A 13796-nucleotide genomic window follows, 5' to 3' on the forward strand; every position below is an offset into this window, starting at 1 on the left:
CCCTCCCACAGAGCCACCCTAGAACACTCCCACCCCACTCATCACCTAAAAGACCATCGTAGGGAGGAAACGCGACAAAGAGCCCTACAGCGCCATATAAAAGATTGACAACGTCATCAAGTTTATTACACAATTTTCAACCTATCAGAAAGACAAACAAATCTAGTCACTGCGAGCAGGAGGGGCAGCGCCTCGCTGGGTGGTTAATAGGGGTTTGCTCTGCACTTTTCCCCACTATTTTGAAAGAAACTAAAAATTTGTGTCGTTAAGTAAAAAAACAGAACTCTCCCACCGAGCGCTCCCCCCAGCAGTCACCCGCTAAGCCGGCACCTCATGGTACTTTACAAGATTTTTTTTTTTTCTTTTTTTTTTTGTGTTTGTTTGTGGGTCATTTCAACCTAAAAGACCTCCGGAGCCGGGTTTCTCCTGTCCAGCAACAGTTCAGAGGGTGACACTGCCCAGCTGGCAGCCCCTGGGGCTGACACCCACCCTGGAAATCACCCCACGTCTCCTCAGCTCGCCCCGACCCTCATGGGCTCTCCCTCTCCTGCCGAAGGGACCCACACGGGGCCTCACAGCCTGGAGAGACACAGGGCTGGGGGGGGCTCCTGCTCAGCTGCCCACTGCTCTGCACAGATAGTCCCCTGCCCCACCACCCCTGGCCTGGCCTGCGTGACACAACCGAGCTGCCACTGTGTGTGGAACTGCCACATTGCCTGTCAGGAAAGGGCGGCCGGGGGGGGGGGGACGACAGCTGGGGAAGGGACAGCACCCCAAGCACCCATGGGGGACAGGTGGTCCCCGAGGGCAGCTGGCTGGGGGCGTTGCAGCCTGCCCTGCCTCTTCCACTTCCTCTAAAACAAGGAAGGTGCTGCAGGAGAGGCTGGCTCTGCGCAGGGCCCTGCCGCACGTGTGGGAGACGAGTGAGCGCAGAGGTGGCATGCCGCCAGGCAAGCCGGAGGGAAACGCTGGGCGACCTCCAGCTCAGCCCCAGCCCCCGCGCCCCGGCACGCTGCTCCTGGGCAGAGTGGAGAGGGCGAGCAGGGACAGCAGGCCCACGGAGGGGATAGGCTGTGCTTCCTCTCCAGCAGGGGCAGAGAAAGGAGCGTGGCACCGTGTCCCGAGCTGGGACTGCTGGGATGGTGGGCACAGGAGCGTCTCCAGACAAGGCCAGAGGATGGTATGTGGCAGAAGACCCTGCACCGCTTCCAGCGAACCCAGGCAGGGGGTCGGGAGCCGTGTGCCTCCAAGCCAAGGGGTCCATCCCCTCCAGCCACCCCCTGAAAGGGCTCACAAACCTCTCTCCATGGAAAAAAAGCACCATTTCTCTTTGGGTCCGGGTGTCCACAGAGCGGAGCAGGGCGGCCCAGGCGTTCCCCGGCTCCCCGCCTCTCCCCGGGAAGCAGCGGCAGCGTTGAGTGCGGGCAAGGGCTCAGGCCCCAAGGCCACGAGGTGTCGGTGGGAGTCCTGCCGGGGCACGGCACGGCTTTCCTTGGGCACCCGGAGAGCTGGGGGTGGCGGGGAAGGGGCCCAGGGGTGGGTGTAGAGCGGCCTCGGTCACGTAGTCCTGGTCGAGGTGAGGAGATACGAGTCCATTAAAAACCACTTACTGCCAAACTTCCTGCAGGGAGAGACAGAGGAGCAGTCAGAGCAGTGCCGAGCCCCTTTCCCGCCGCCTCAGCCCTCACCCTGGGAGGGGACCCCCAAGACCCCACAGCAATGGCACGGTACATGTGGCAGCGCCTCGGCACCAGCTCACCTGTCTCAGTGGTGCCGGTCCCTCTCTCTGTCCCTGTCCCGATGCCGCTCATGCTCCCGGTTCCGCTCCTGGAAATAGTCCTCGTGCCGATCCTCACTGTGGAGCAGGTCCCGGTGTCGCCGGCTGCTTTCACGGGACCGGCTGGGAGAGCGCTCCCGAGATCGGTGTCTTTTCCTGGGGAAAAGAAGAAAAAGCTTTTGGTCACCCCAGGGAAGGATCTCGCTGGGGTGGGGACAGAGAGAGCGAGCAAAGCCCCACGGGGGGGTACAAACGAAGCCACCCCGGCACCGCTGGTACCTGGAGGAGCTGCTGCTGGCGCCCGTGCTGTAGGACTTGGCTTCGATGCCGTGCAGACAGTCTTTGAGGGACGAGAGGAGGACGCGGCACCGCTCATCGTTGGCGACGCGGGACTGCTTGATGACAGCGATGGCCGTGAGGAGGGTCTCGATGGCGTCGCTGTAGTCACCTGGGGGGGAACGGAGCAGGGCTGAGGGATGTGGACCTGCCGTGGGATGGGGTGGGGGGGACACGGCAGGAGGGGAGCGCAGGAATAAAATCACTGTTACCTGCGCTGGCGCCAGACACTGCCTTGGAGATGGCGCTGCTGGAGATCGCTCGGTTCCTGTTCATGATCTCCTCAAACTCCACTTCACTCACAGGGGGAGGCGGCGGGCCGAGCTCCCGGCTGCACAGGAGGCACACGTGGGGGTCAGCATAGCCCCCCCAATTTGATCGAGAGGCATGCAGCTCCCCTCCGCCCTGTCTCACCTGCTGTGGTTGTAGGGGGCCACTGCCTTGCCGTAGGTGTCTGGTGGAGGACCCAGGGCTGCGTTGGGTGGGGGGAAGAAGGCGGGGTTGAGGTGCAGGGCAGGGGGGACAGCTCCCGGGGGTGGCACAGCCAGGTGGGGGGGCAGTCGAGGCGGCGGGGGCATGAGATGCTGGTAGTGGATGCCAGGTGGGGGCGGGGGGACGCCAAAGCCGGAGGAGAGGGGTGGTGGGGGTGGCATTGGCGGCGGGGGGAGCCCCATGAGGGGCAGGGCAGCGGGGGGGCGGTTGAAGAAAGGCAGGACAGAGGGGGGTTTCTCCACACGGGCAGGCGGCAAGGCATTCTCTGTCGGCGTGGCACGGCCATCCACTGAGTCCACGGAGTCTCGGGAGTGGGCCCTCGGCGGCACACCTGCAAGCGGCACAGGAAAGAGCCATGAGCCATGGCCGGAGGGCCTGCAGGTCTCGGAGACCTCCTCCTCTTCCTCCCCACCCGCGGCAACCAGCGCAAGGACCATCCTCTCCCGCAGCCCCGTGAGATCTGGCCTCGGGAGAGCTCAAGGTGCCCAGAGAAAGATCCAGCCAGCCAAATGTAGCCTCCGCTTCCAGGTGTCTCAGAGAAGGTACCAGCTCTCCAGCAAGACCCTGGCTGCGCGCACGGTGCCCCCAGGATGCTGCTCTCGGTCAGTGGGGCTCTGCAGAAGCCGCTGAGCAAGCAGGTTACAGGGACAGAAGCGAAAAGCCACAAGAAATGGCGAGAGGTCCCCAGCAGAGAGGTCGCTGGGTCCTGAGTCCCTGAAGATGTTAAATGACCCGGAGAGCCTGTGATCCTCACAGGGGTTCAGAAAGGCCTGAGCGTGGAGGAACACGAGGGGACAGAACCCAAGTGCCAACAGCAATGGAGCTGCTGGAGGAAGGAAAACTCGGTGCCCATCGGCCCTCAAAGAGGACAGGAACCCTTGCTGTGTCCAAAGAGGCTTAGAGGATGAGACAAGAGGAACGATGGAGGGCACTGCCTCTGCCTGAGCCCCTCAGGGGAGACACAGCTCCCCACCAGGCCCTGCTGCTCTGATGGCCACCAAATGGAGCAATTTTTGGGCACCGGCACTGCCGAGCTGGCTGCCAAGGGTTCATGTGAGCGAAGCTGCGCCGGCAGCAAGCCGAAACTCAGCCTCCCCGTGCCCGGGGGCAAAGGGTGAGAGAAGGGAACATGCCCTGCTCCACCAAAATGCAAGGGCAGGTCGGGACATGGTCAAACAGCACATGGTGCTGCCAAGCAACAGATCACCACGGGCACCGGAGCTGAAGGAAGGGTGTGAAGGTGACAGCTACCCCACTGCAACTCAGCCAGGGTGCTTCAGGAGAAGGGCTTTCCTTGCATGAAACGGGCCATGGGATCTACAATGACCACAGCTGGCCAAGACCTCCTCATACACGCTCCTGCCAAGACAGTCCCTGCGGCTCCACAGAGCCCCCCGGCATGGGGCTGGGGCGTCACATCGCTGCGGAGTGAGGCGAGGACCACCTATTGCCATTGTAGAAAGCCCACGGCCAGGCCCCAGCTGGAATACTGCGTCCAGTGTTGGGCACCTTACCTCCGCAGGGATGGACAAATTCTGGAGCAGATCCAGAGAAGAGCTACTAATAGATATGGAGGGTCTTAGCTATGTTGATAGGCTGAAGAGCTTAAGCCCATTCAGTTTGGAGAGGAGGAGGAGGAGGCTACGAGGGATCTTCGCAGTGTGTGAGCACCTAAAAGGGGATCACAAAGACTCGGGTCAGGATCTAATCAGACTCAGCAGCAACAGGAAACAACCCCCAGAGACTCCTGGCAGTGTCCCCCCCACCCCAAGGTCTCGGTGGGTTCAGCCTGACAGCTCTGCTGGGGACCTGCGGGACCCGTGGGAGCTGCCGCGCAGCGTGGAGCCCCCCCGACCCACGGCGTGCCTTCGCCTCACTCACGTTTGCGAGCCTGCGCCTCGAACTGTGACAGGTTCTGCCGGGTTGCCAGCCTCACCTCCACCTTGTCCCCATTGAGGATTTTGCCAGGCAGAAGCTCCAGGAGTTTATGAACCGAGTTCTCAGAGGCAACCACCACCTCTGCGTACCTGTGGCAGAGCCCAGAGGTCAGCCAGCAAGAACCAGCCCCCAGGAATTCACCCCCTAGTAGGAGGTAGGGACCCCTGGCCAAACCCTGGCAGAAAGCACCCCGGCACCACCTCCCGCTGCCTTCCCTGGCAGCCAAACCCAGCATGGTGTTACATGCCGCCTCCTCCCTGCCCCGTGCTGTTTGGGAGTCTCTGCTTTACTATCCATCCCAGCTCCAGGCACATCACCTGTGCCAGCCAGGAAAAGCACTGGCTGCTCCCTCACTCCCCACAACACAGAGGATGTGGCCACAAGGGCCTGGCTCCCCCACTCTCCCGCAACCCCCTTGGCTCTCACCCTTTTGACTGGCCGTTGGCTCTGTTCTCTGCGAATTTCAGCTCCACTACATCGTAGACACCAACCGAGCGGATGGTCTGGATCAGCTGCTGGTCAGTCGTCCACTGAGGGGAAGAGGGGAGAGGCCGGTGTCAGCTCACACAGCCCATTGCAGGGCCTGGTGCCCCCCAGCTTAACCCAGACTCAGGGGGCTGGGACACAGCGCTGGAGTACAGACACCCCCAGAGCCCCTACAGGGAGTTTAAAATCAACCTCGAGTCTGAATCAGGCCCAGTGCACGGCTAACAGAGGTGCCTATGTTCTCTGGACAAGACAGACCCTTCTCAGAACCAATCCCATATCCATCAACGGGCGAAGGGGACTCGCCTGCGCAGCCCCCAGGATGGCAGAGCCAGGTGGGAGCAGCAGTCGCCGTGAGGGAGGCACCACAGGTGCTGGTCACTTGCCCCAGACTGGACATGAAGCCCCTCAGGTCTACAAACTCCTTTTCCCCGAGGATGACAAGGTCAAGCCCAGCTCACAACCTGGCTTGGTACACTGGGTCAGCATGGATTGAGGAGGAACAGCACCCCCAAAGAGCCCTGCAGCCCCTCGGCGGTTTCTCTGGAGGACCCCCACATGTGTACACACTGCAGGAGACCCAAACCGCCCACACCGGTGGTCTGGAGACCCCCCTCCCACAGGCAAGCACAGCCAAGGAGTGGTCACACTCACCCAGGAGAAGCTGCCCACATAGACGGCAGCTCTCTTATTGCGCAGCCCGCTGTAGGTGTACAGGATGGCGGGAGATTTGCTGTTGGGCTTGGGGGGTGGCTCCTGTCGGATCTCCGGGGGTGCCTCCGAGCTGCTGGTGCGGCTTTCGGGGGGCTGCGAGCTGGCTGCTAACACGTCGTCGTAGAGGTCCATCTGATCAGCATTACTGAACTCAGAGTCCTGCGAGGGGAGACAGCGTGAGCTCCTCCGTAGGGGGGAGACCCCGCGGGTGAAACCACAGCTCAGAAAGAGACCTGCGGGCTGTTAGGAGCCAAAACGGAGCTCTGCAGGACCACCCCATTCTGCCGGAGTCCTCCAACACCCCCCAGCAATGACGTCCAGCAGAAGCCAAATCCCAACCACCACAGGCGATACTTAAAAGTCATCCCACAGTGCCACCCTGCCATGCTGGGGGCTGCGGGTGAGCAGTGCTGGAGGTCACAAAGCCTCCTTCAGTTCAAAAGCAGCCGCCCCGGGTCAGCGAGCACTGGTGCGCACGAGCTCTTCGGGGACAGCACAAGCCGAGTCCAAAGGTTTCGCGCCCAAATCACTTGTCTTGGGTCAGTTCGCAGCCAGAAAGCAGCAAATCACTGCCATGAACCAAGCCACCACAAACAGATCCAGCGCCTGTTATCTCACAAGCCACCTCCCCATGCCGAGCCCTGTCCCCTCCCTCCAGTGTCACGCCACCATCTCTTTGACAGCGTGGCCCTCTTTCAGCGCTTCATTTTCGCAATGCAACTCCCCCCTGGCCCAGCAGACCCCTCTCAGCACTGTACTGCTCTTCCTCGCTAGTGGCAAAGCCACGCCGTGCCCTGGGCTTTTGGGCACCCCTCACTTGTGCAATCCACGCCAGCACCTGCTCTTCCTCCTGGGCAATGTGGAAATCCCTCTTGCACGTCCCCACTCCAGCTGCCCAGCTCTCCGACGGGCCAACACTAATGCAAGCCCCACAGCAACGGGATCAACACCTCCTTTCCTCAGCAATGAGCATTACTGGCACTTAGAAACCAGGGTGATGGGCTCTGCTTCATGATCCTTGGCATAACGCTGGGGCATTTTTGACACATAAGGAGGTGGAGAAGGGAGGAATACTCCAGGAAGCAGAACCACGAGGCTTTACCCGACTGGTGACCTGTGCTGGCTTGATTTTCCTCCTCCCAGCTTCAACTACAAGCCTTTTGCTTTTCCGTCCGCTCTTCTGCTGAGCTAAAGCACCCGCCTCGCACAAGCAGAGGACTGGCTCACTAGGGTATCAGCTGGCCCGAGCAACGGGGCAAGACGCAACTTGCTACTCAGGGAGGCTACCAGGAAGCAGCACACCTTTTGTAAGCGTGTGAGGGCAAGAGTTCAGTGGTGGAAAAACCAAACGGCCTTGACAGATGAGCCTCTCGCTCCTTGGCAGGCACACGTTTCACAAGTCCAGCCTGGGGGTTCCACTTCCACCGTCAAACCCTGCTGGCCTCGCAAGCTCGCTCATTTTTGGGGCAGCAGAGCCCTCTTCAGGGTAGGAGCCACACACACCGCCTGCACACACAGATGCACACACGCCGCCTCCCCTCGGCGGCGCAGCCTTTCACGGCATGAACCAGCCGCCGAGGAAGCTTCTGAGCTGCGAACTCAAGTGTCCTAGATCTGCCTTCCAATTCCCACTCTGTTCTGGGCTATATTTAATTTGGAGTGTACAGTGAGTGCTGTGTTTACTACGGATCTTCAAACTAATTGCTCACCCGGATTCAGCATGCGCTGATCATCATTTCATGCTACAAATTACTATGTTAGGATCTGTCCCACGGGAACAACACACAGGTCCTGCACAGCACAAAAACCAGTGGTTCTGCTCCCAAATTTTTAATTCTAGGACTTCAAAGGCAGTTCGGACAACATCTTCTGCTAGAGATAGTGCAAGGTGATTAAATCCCCTGCACTGTGATGGTCAGGGGACAGCACATATAAAACACAGCCCTTTGTGAGCTCAGGGGAGAGGCAAGGAAGGGTGCGCAGCACACAGCTTTCAAAGGGTCACAGAAATACATAAAAATCAGACCGTTTTCCCCTAGATACTCTTGACAGCAACGTCCATTTCTAAGGCAGGTTCTAACTTCTGCATCTGGCTATTTCAGCTGCAGAGCTGATGAAAAGATTACAAGAATTTCAACTGGGAGCAGTATTTTTGCACTCATTCTCAAAACAGCTCAACTGTTTGTTTAATCCGCCTCCCACACTCCTACTCCCCCCAAATGCCTTTGGACATGGCCCAAGGCTGGAGGATTTCTGCCTCAAAGTTTCAGAAAGTTGAGAACAAAAACAGGGGGGCTAGAGGAGAAATTGCTCAGGAGCCCTCAGTTATGCTACTTAGTGGATGCTTCAGCTTGGGAGTGATTAGACATCCTCTGGGATGTCTAAAAATGCTCTCCTTTAAAAACTGACAGCTTGACGGGAAGCTGGTGTAAAAGTACTCACAGCCTAAGCACTCACAGTCCACTCTGCTGGTCTCTGCCCCTGCTGTCACACCAAATCTGCAGACCGTCACTTGAAGCCCATGGTAGCAAGAGGCTTTTGCATCACCCGCTGCCCCCCCAGCAAACACCTTCGCTGCCCTTCAAACCCCGACTCGACAAACGCGCTCCGAACCCACATGCGACAACTTGCCACATGCACAGGGATGAAGCCGGGCACCGGTGGCAATTACCACGTGTGCTGTGGGATTTGGAACCACGCCGGTGCCTCTGGTGTGCCACAGGGACCGTGGGGCAGCCACAGCACCTTCCCACCATGCTTTGATCCCAGGCGTGGCACCATGCACAGATTAACTCTGGGTTTGTTTCCACCGCCACACAGCCCGCGGTGGACGAGGTGCTAGAGTCGGCAGCCTTGATCACCACCTCCAGCTTTAAGAAGCCTCCATCTACTTGGCCGTGTCAAAGATCTTTTGTGTACTGTCCCTCAAACCTTCCAGCTAAATTTTTCCATGCAGTTTCCCACTGTGCAGCCAGGCTTGCTCCATCCTCCTCTCAACGCTGCTTAACTTCTTTAATCCCAAAGATCCCCCAGTCTTGACCGAGACCAGACCAGACCCATCAGAGACCCTCTGAGCAGACATTCCCGCGTCAACTCAGGCCACTGCTTTTGTCACCTTTCTGCTCCAGGCTTCCCAGGAGCCGAGCCTTCATGGAAAAGCCTACCTGCAGGCACAGGCAGGACAGGCAGCGCTAGCCCATCTCTGCAGAGCGCCTGTGACGCGGCAGCGGAGTTCTCCCATTCCGTCCTCCCACCTGTTCCTTGCTCATGGGTTGTCCGCTGAGACAGTACAGACTTTCCAGCTCACACCTGCCAACATCACAGCTCTCCTTCTCCAGACAAAAGATGTCATGTCCACGTTCACTACTTCCCTTCGGCGTTCAGAGTAATTGCCATAAATGAAATTTCCTCGTTATTCTGTGCACTTCAAACCTCCAGCCCAGCGACCTCCACACATTTTCTTGATTTGCACCTTCCACCCTTATTCCTGCAGCAACCCAGCTCTCCCTTCCGCTCCCAAATCCAGGTATATCTATTTCCCAACTCTGCCAGAAGCAAATTGCATGAAAACATACAAACTGAGGCTACTCCTAAGCCAGAGCAGTTCCACGTCATCCCAGCACAGTACTAGATAGTTTAACTGGTGGGGAATTGGGGAGCTTTTCCGGAAGGACACAGAACGCAGCGTTCCAGTCAGAAGGTGTCCAGGCAGGACTGCCCGGCTGCTACAGGCAGCACAGACATTTGCTTTGCAACTCACCTTTCTCCTGAGGTTCCTGTTATTTGGGCAATGTCACAGCCACCTTGGACCCTGCCCTTCTCCGGAGCAACAGCTCTCAGCAGAGAACTCCTGCTTCTTCCCAGGTGGCTGGAAAGCGCCTCGCAGTCCCCTCAGCCCCAAGGCAGGTAACGCAATTTCTGCCATTTCCCCTTTTCCCTGAAGGTCTAACCCACAGCATCTTCTCACCCGAGAACCTCCCGCCTCCTCAGAACAAAGGCTTTGTCACCCTTAGCTCCTCTTCAGCTCTCCAGGAGCTCACAGTGATTCCCTCCTCTTTGGATTTTGCTTCCAGTTCATGCAGCTTGCCCTCTAGCACAGACCAACTTTCCTCCACGGGCTTTTCACAAAAGCTTTTAATCTTCAAACATCTGTGTTCACTTGCTCTCCCAGATGCCTGAACTCTCTAAAATCTGCTTCTCTAACAGCTACACCCTGCCCTTCTCTGTCACTGCTTCCTGCAAGTCCCACACAGCCCCAGGGTGGAAGAGGTGGCACACTGGCATCTCTCCGGCCGCAGCAAATCCCCACTAGAGCTTCCCGGCCTCAGCGGTCGCACGGGTTTGGTGCTCCGGGTCCCTTCACTGTGCAGTTCCCTGACAGTGACCAAATCCAGACTGGAAGAGTCTGGATTTCTCACTTCTCCAACAAGGCTGCAACTTTCCCCTTCGATCCCTGCTCATCACTGCCGTGGCAAATGTCCTGATCCAAACCTTGCCTCCCACCCTCAAACATTTTGTGACCAGCCCTGTGTTGAACCTCCAGTGAAACCTGCAGAAAGACCCTTTACTCATGGCTCGAGGCGGCAGCCGCCAGGATTTAGGAACGCCCCCAGCCCTCAGTTCCCCACAGGGACTCTCCAGCACTGTGCCACCCTTTCCAGGGCACACCAGTTGCACCTTTCACCTCCGCTTAATGTGTCCACCTCAGCCGGTGGGCACGTCCATGCTAACCGCTGCAGCGCCTTGCTAACGAGCTGGCCGATGGCAGTGACAGTGCTCCCTCCCAGAAGGGGAGACTGGCAGCCCCAGTCCCATGGCCGGACGCATGGCTCACCTGGTTGAACTCCTCGTCGGCGTAGATATCAATCAGATCTACTCCCTCGGACATATTTCCAGAGGTGGGAGCAGGAACCCGGACTGGGACCGGGGTGAGGCAGGAAGACGGAAGGTGCACTGCAGCAGGGGGAGAACAGGGTCAGTGAGGCACCGGAGACACTCTGCTGCCCTCCCTCCAGCCCCCTCTGTCCCCGCCCCCCCCCCAGGACTGTACCCCCCACTTCCCTGCAGGCACCGGCCAACCCCCCAGAGGGACCCACAGTCTCAGCCCACAATGGGAGCACAGAGCCCCGCACCCCCTGCCTGGGTCCCACCCCAGGGGGCAACCCCACCTCGCCCCCCCCCCCCCCCGCTCCCCCGGCTGAGGGCTACCCTCGGGGAGCAACGTCACCCCATTTCCCACAGACCTGACCCGACCCACCCCTGTGGGTAACAGCCCCCCTCGGGGGTCAGCCACAACCGCCCCCCCCCCGGGGGTCACAGCCCCCCCCCAGCCCAAACCCAGGAGCACCGACCCCCCCGCAGGGTGAAACCCACCCCGGGCAGCCCCTCCCCAGCAGCACAGCCCCCGGCGGGGAGGGAGGGACCCCGCACCGCTCCCCCCAGCCCCTCGTCCGCCCGAGCCGGGCTCCCCCTCCGGGGCAGTGCCGCCGCCCCCCCGGCCCACACCCCCCCCAACTGCCACTGGGGCCGAGACCGCCATAACGGTCCGGCGCGGCGCGGCCCGGCCGAGCGGCGGAACCCAGGGGGATGCGGGGAGGGAGCGGGGGGTCGCGGCCCCCCCGCCCGGCCCCGCCCGTTACCGCCAGCAGGCCCCGAGCGCGCGCGCCAACCGCGCTCACCGCCACCGCCAGCGCCGCCGCGCTACGCCACGCCCCTTCCTGCCAGGGCCACGCCCCTTCCGCCCCGCCCCACTCACCCCCCCCCCCCCCCCCCCCAACCTCCCACCCTGCCATAGAGTCGGACCGCCCGCTGTCACAGAGCGGCCCGGACGGAGGCTAGAGGGGCCGCGCGGGGCTATGGCGGCGGCTAGGGTGAGGGGAGGGGGCCGGGACTGGAGTCGAAGGGGGTGTTACTGGGAGCAAGGGGAGTCTATGGGGAAGAGCTAGGGGCCTGGGAGAGGCAGTGGGGTCGAGGGAGGCTCTGGGGGCAACAGGGTCGCCGGGTGGTGGGTGGGTGGGATGGAGGTGTCGAGGGCTGTGGGCTGGGGGGTCGGGGGGGCAGCAGGGTCTGGGGGGCTGTGGGCTGGGAGGATCAAGGGCAGCAGGGCTCGGGGGGGGTGTCTATGGGATGCAGGCAGCAGGGTCTGGGTGGGATTGGGGGGCAGTTAGGGACAGCAGGGTCTGGTTGGAGTGGGATGGGGGGATTTGGGGCAGCAGGGTCAGGCGTGTGTGGGATGGGGCAGCAGGGCTCGGGGGGTGGGGGGATGGGGGATGGGGGCAGAAGGGTCTGGGGGCTTATGGAATGGGGGAAGTTATGGAATGGGGCAGCAGTCTGGGAGGGTGTGGGATGGGGGATCATGGCCAGCAGGGTTTGGAGGGGCTGTGTGTGCTGGGAATCTCCCTGTCCCCACTGTACTGGGGCAGCCAGGCCTGACGTCCCCTGCGCTCTCCGTGTCCCTTTCACAGCTCTGTTCCCTGCCCAGGTGGGCTCTGTGCCGGCACGTTTTGGGGCCAGTGAGCCTGCGGCGTGGCTACCGTGGGGACTCCCCGACAGACACAGGGAAGGATGTGCTGGAGATCCCCTTGCCCCCCTGGCAGGAGCGTCCTGATGAGCCACTGGAGACGAAGAGAGCCCGGCTGCTGTATGAGAGCCGGAAGAGGGGGATGCTGGAGAACTGCATCCTGCTCAGGTGAGATGCAGGGCACCCATCCTCCCTCCCAGCTTCTCAGCCACCCTCCACCGCTTGTCTGCCTCCCCGCTGTCTGTCCTTCCCCACAGCACCCTGACCGTTTGCCCACTGCAGGCAGGGGCGGGCAGGGATGCCCTGTGCTTCACAGGAGAGATACCATCAGCCCTGGAGAGCTAAGGGAGAAAGGCCAGGCCAGGTGAGCATAGCTGCCCTGTGGTTCAGCTCCTTAAAGACATCACAGGTTTTTAATTAATAAGGAAGAGCCCCGAGCATTGCAGGAAGGAGTTTGGTGGGGTAGTGCACAGCCACAATCCAAAACCGAAGGAGACGTGATGTTGCTTGGGGGACAGAAGGTAGAGAGAAGGCGTGAGCCATTGGATAAATAACTGCAAGAGCTTTGCTTACGTGGGTTTGGGATGCAATGATCAGTGTTGCTGCTGGGCAGGACAGAACAGAGCCAGAGGCAGCTGGAGGCACCTGAGAGCTCTGAATGAAACTCTTAGCTGGTGGCTGAGCCAAAATCTTTTGGGAAGTGTGGATGTAATTTATGGGATGTGCAAACGAGACAAGGCCAAGTTGGGTTTCAGGACTGAAGCAGTGTTTTAATGGAGAACAGGCTGGCTTAAGGCAGAAGGCAGGTCTCTTTGCACCCAGCTCCTCCATGTCTTCTGGCATCGTGCAAAGAGCTGGGTGCCAGCCCAGTTCTTCCTCCAGTCACCCACACTCATCCTCATACATCCTCTCTCCAGCCTCTTTGCAAAGGAGAACCTGAACCGCATGAGCGAGCAGCAGCTGAACCTCTACGACCGGCTCATTAATGAGCCCAGCAACGACTGGGACATTTACTACTGGGCCACAGGTACGGTGCCGATGCCTGTTGCCCTGCCTGCTCTGGCACTGGGGCATCGGCCAAGGCAGTGCCATTGCCCCAAGCCATGGGAGCTGGGCTTGGGGTGCGGGTGGTACTGGGTGCTTTGGGACAGGATAGAGCAGTTCTTTAGCTGCCCTTTTCTGTTTTTACCGCAGAAGCAAAGCCCACGCCGGCTGAGTTTGAGAACGACGTGATGGCTATGCTGAGGGAGTTTACCAAGAACAAGAAGAAGGAGCAGAGGCTGCGGCAGCCAGACCTGGAGTACCTCTTTGAGCCGCCCCACTGACAGGGGTGCCATCTTCTCCCTCCCCATCCCCTGGAGAAGAGGAGGGACACCAGGCCCTATGGAAATGCTACTGCTGCCCTCCCTGTGGCCTTCCTCTTCCTCTGGCAGCGGCTCCCTTGGACTCTCAGGGCATGATGAATAAAGCTGTGGCTGCTAGCCCTGCTGCTCCTGCTGTGTTGTGAGCTCAGGCCTCTGCTCTTCGACGGCA

The 13796-nt window shown here is 60.2% G+C and overlaps 2 protein-coding genes across 6 annotated transcripts; one reads left to right on the forward strand and one right to left on the reverse strand.

Annotated features, from left to right (window-relative positions):
- Positions 1 to 97: 97 nt before the first annotated feature.
- On the reverse strand, positions 98 to 11466 carry CPSF7 (cleavage and polyadenylation specific factor 7). Of its 3 annotated transcripts, none has more exons than XM_037401787.1 (10): positions 11422 to 11466; positions 10578 to 10696; positions 5684 to 5902; positions 4970 to 5073; positions 4487 to 4632; positions 2528 to 2936; positions 2326 to 2444; positions 2057 to 2225; positions 1760 to 1933; positions 98 to 1567 (listed from the first exon to the last, which is right to left on the reverse strand). In XM_037401787.1, exons 2-9 carry the CDS (start codon positions 10629 to 10631, stop codon positions 1765 to 1767), a joined length of 1389 nt encoding a protein of 462 aa, XP_037257684.1. In that variant the 5' UTR covers positions 10632 to 10696; positions 11422 to 11466; the 3' UTR covers positions 98 to 1567; positions 1760 to 1764. The 3 variants fall into 3 exon arrangements, with proteins under 3 accessions (XP_037257684.1, XP_037257682.1, XP_037257683.1); XM_037401785.1 differs by having other exon boundaries at positions 98 to 1621; XM_037401786.1 differs by having other exon boundaries at positions 98 to 1621; positions 11383 to 11431.
- A 46-nt stretch (positions 11467 to 11512) lies between these two features.
- On the forward strand, positions 11513 to 13744 carry SDHAF2 (succinate dehydrogenase complex assembly factor 2). 3 transcript variants are annotated; one of them, XM_037401815.1, is made up of 4 exons: positions 11513 to 11613; positions 12208 to 12431; positions 13181 to 13290; positions 13458 to 13744. In XM_037401815.1, exons 1-4 carry the CDS (start codon positions 11599 to 11601, stop codon positions 13586 to 13588), a joined length of 480 nt encoding a protein of 159 aa, XP_037257712.1. In that variant the 5' UTR covers positions 11513 to 11598; the 3' UTR covers positions 13589 to 13744. The 3 variants fall into 3 exon arrangements, with proteins under 3 accessions (XP_037257712.1, XP_037257714.1, XP_037257713.1); XM_037401817.1 differs by lacking the exon at positions 13458 to 13744 and adding an exon at positions 12546 to 12627; XM_037401816.1 differs by lacking the exon at positions 11513 to 11613 and adding an exon at positions 12546 to 12627 and having other exon boundaries at positions 12322 to 12431.
- The last annotated feature ends 52 nt before the right edge of the window (positions 13745 to 13796 follow it).

Source organism: Falco rusticolus, chromosome 10, assembly GCF_015220075.1.
Source record: "Falco rusticolus isolate bFalRus1 chromosome 10, bFalRus1.pri, whole genome shotgun sequence".
NCBI classification, from domain to species: Eukaryota; Metazoa; Chordata; class Aves; order Falconiformes; family Falconidae; genus Falco; species Falco rusticolus.

Excerpts from the sequence above, each read along its gene's own strand:
- CPSF7 (XM_037401787.1), bottom strand. The coding sequence starts at position 10,631 with ATGTCCGAGGGAGTAGATCTGATTGATATCTACGCCGACGAGGAGTTC. Across the intron at positions 5,074-5,683 it reads ATGTGGGCAGCTTCTCCTGG|TGGACGACTGACCAGCAGCT; the intron begins GTGAGTGTGACC and ends TCTTCCCCTCAG. Across the intron at positions 2,445-2,527 it reads GCCCCCTACAACCACAGCAG|CCGGGAGCTCGGCCCGCCGC; the intron begins GTGAGACAGGGC and ends CCTCCTGTGCAG.
- SDHAF2 (XM_037401815.1), top strand. Across the intron at positions 12,432-13,180 it reads GAGAACTGCATCCTGCTCAG|CCTCTTTGCAAAGGAGAACC; the intron begins GTGAGATGCAGG and ends TCCTCTCTCCAG. Across the intron at positions 13,291-13,457 it reads CATTTACTACTGGGCCACAG|AAGCAAAGCCCACGCCGGCT; the intron begins GTACGGTGCCGA and ends TTTTTACCGCAG.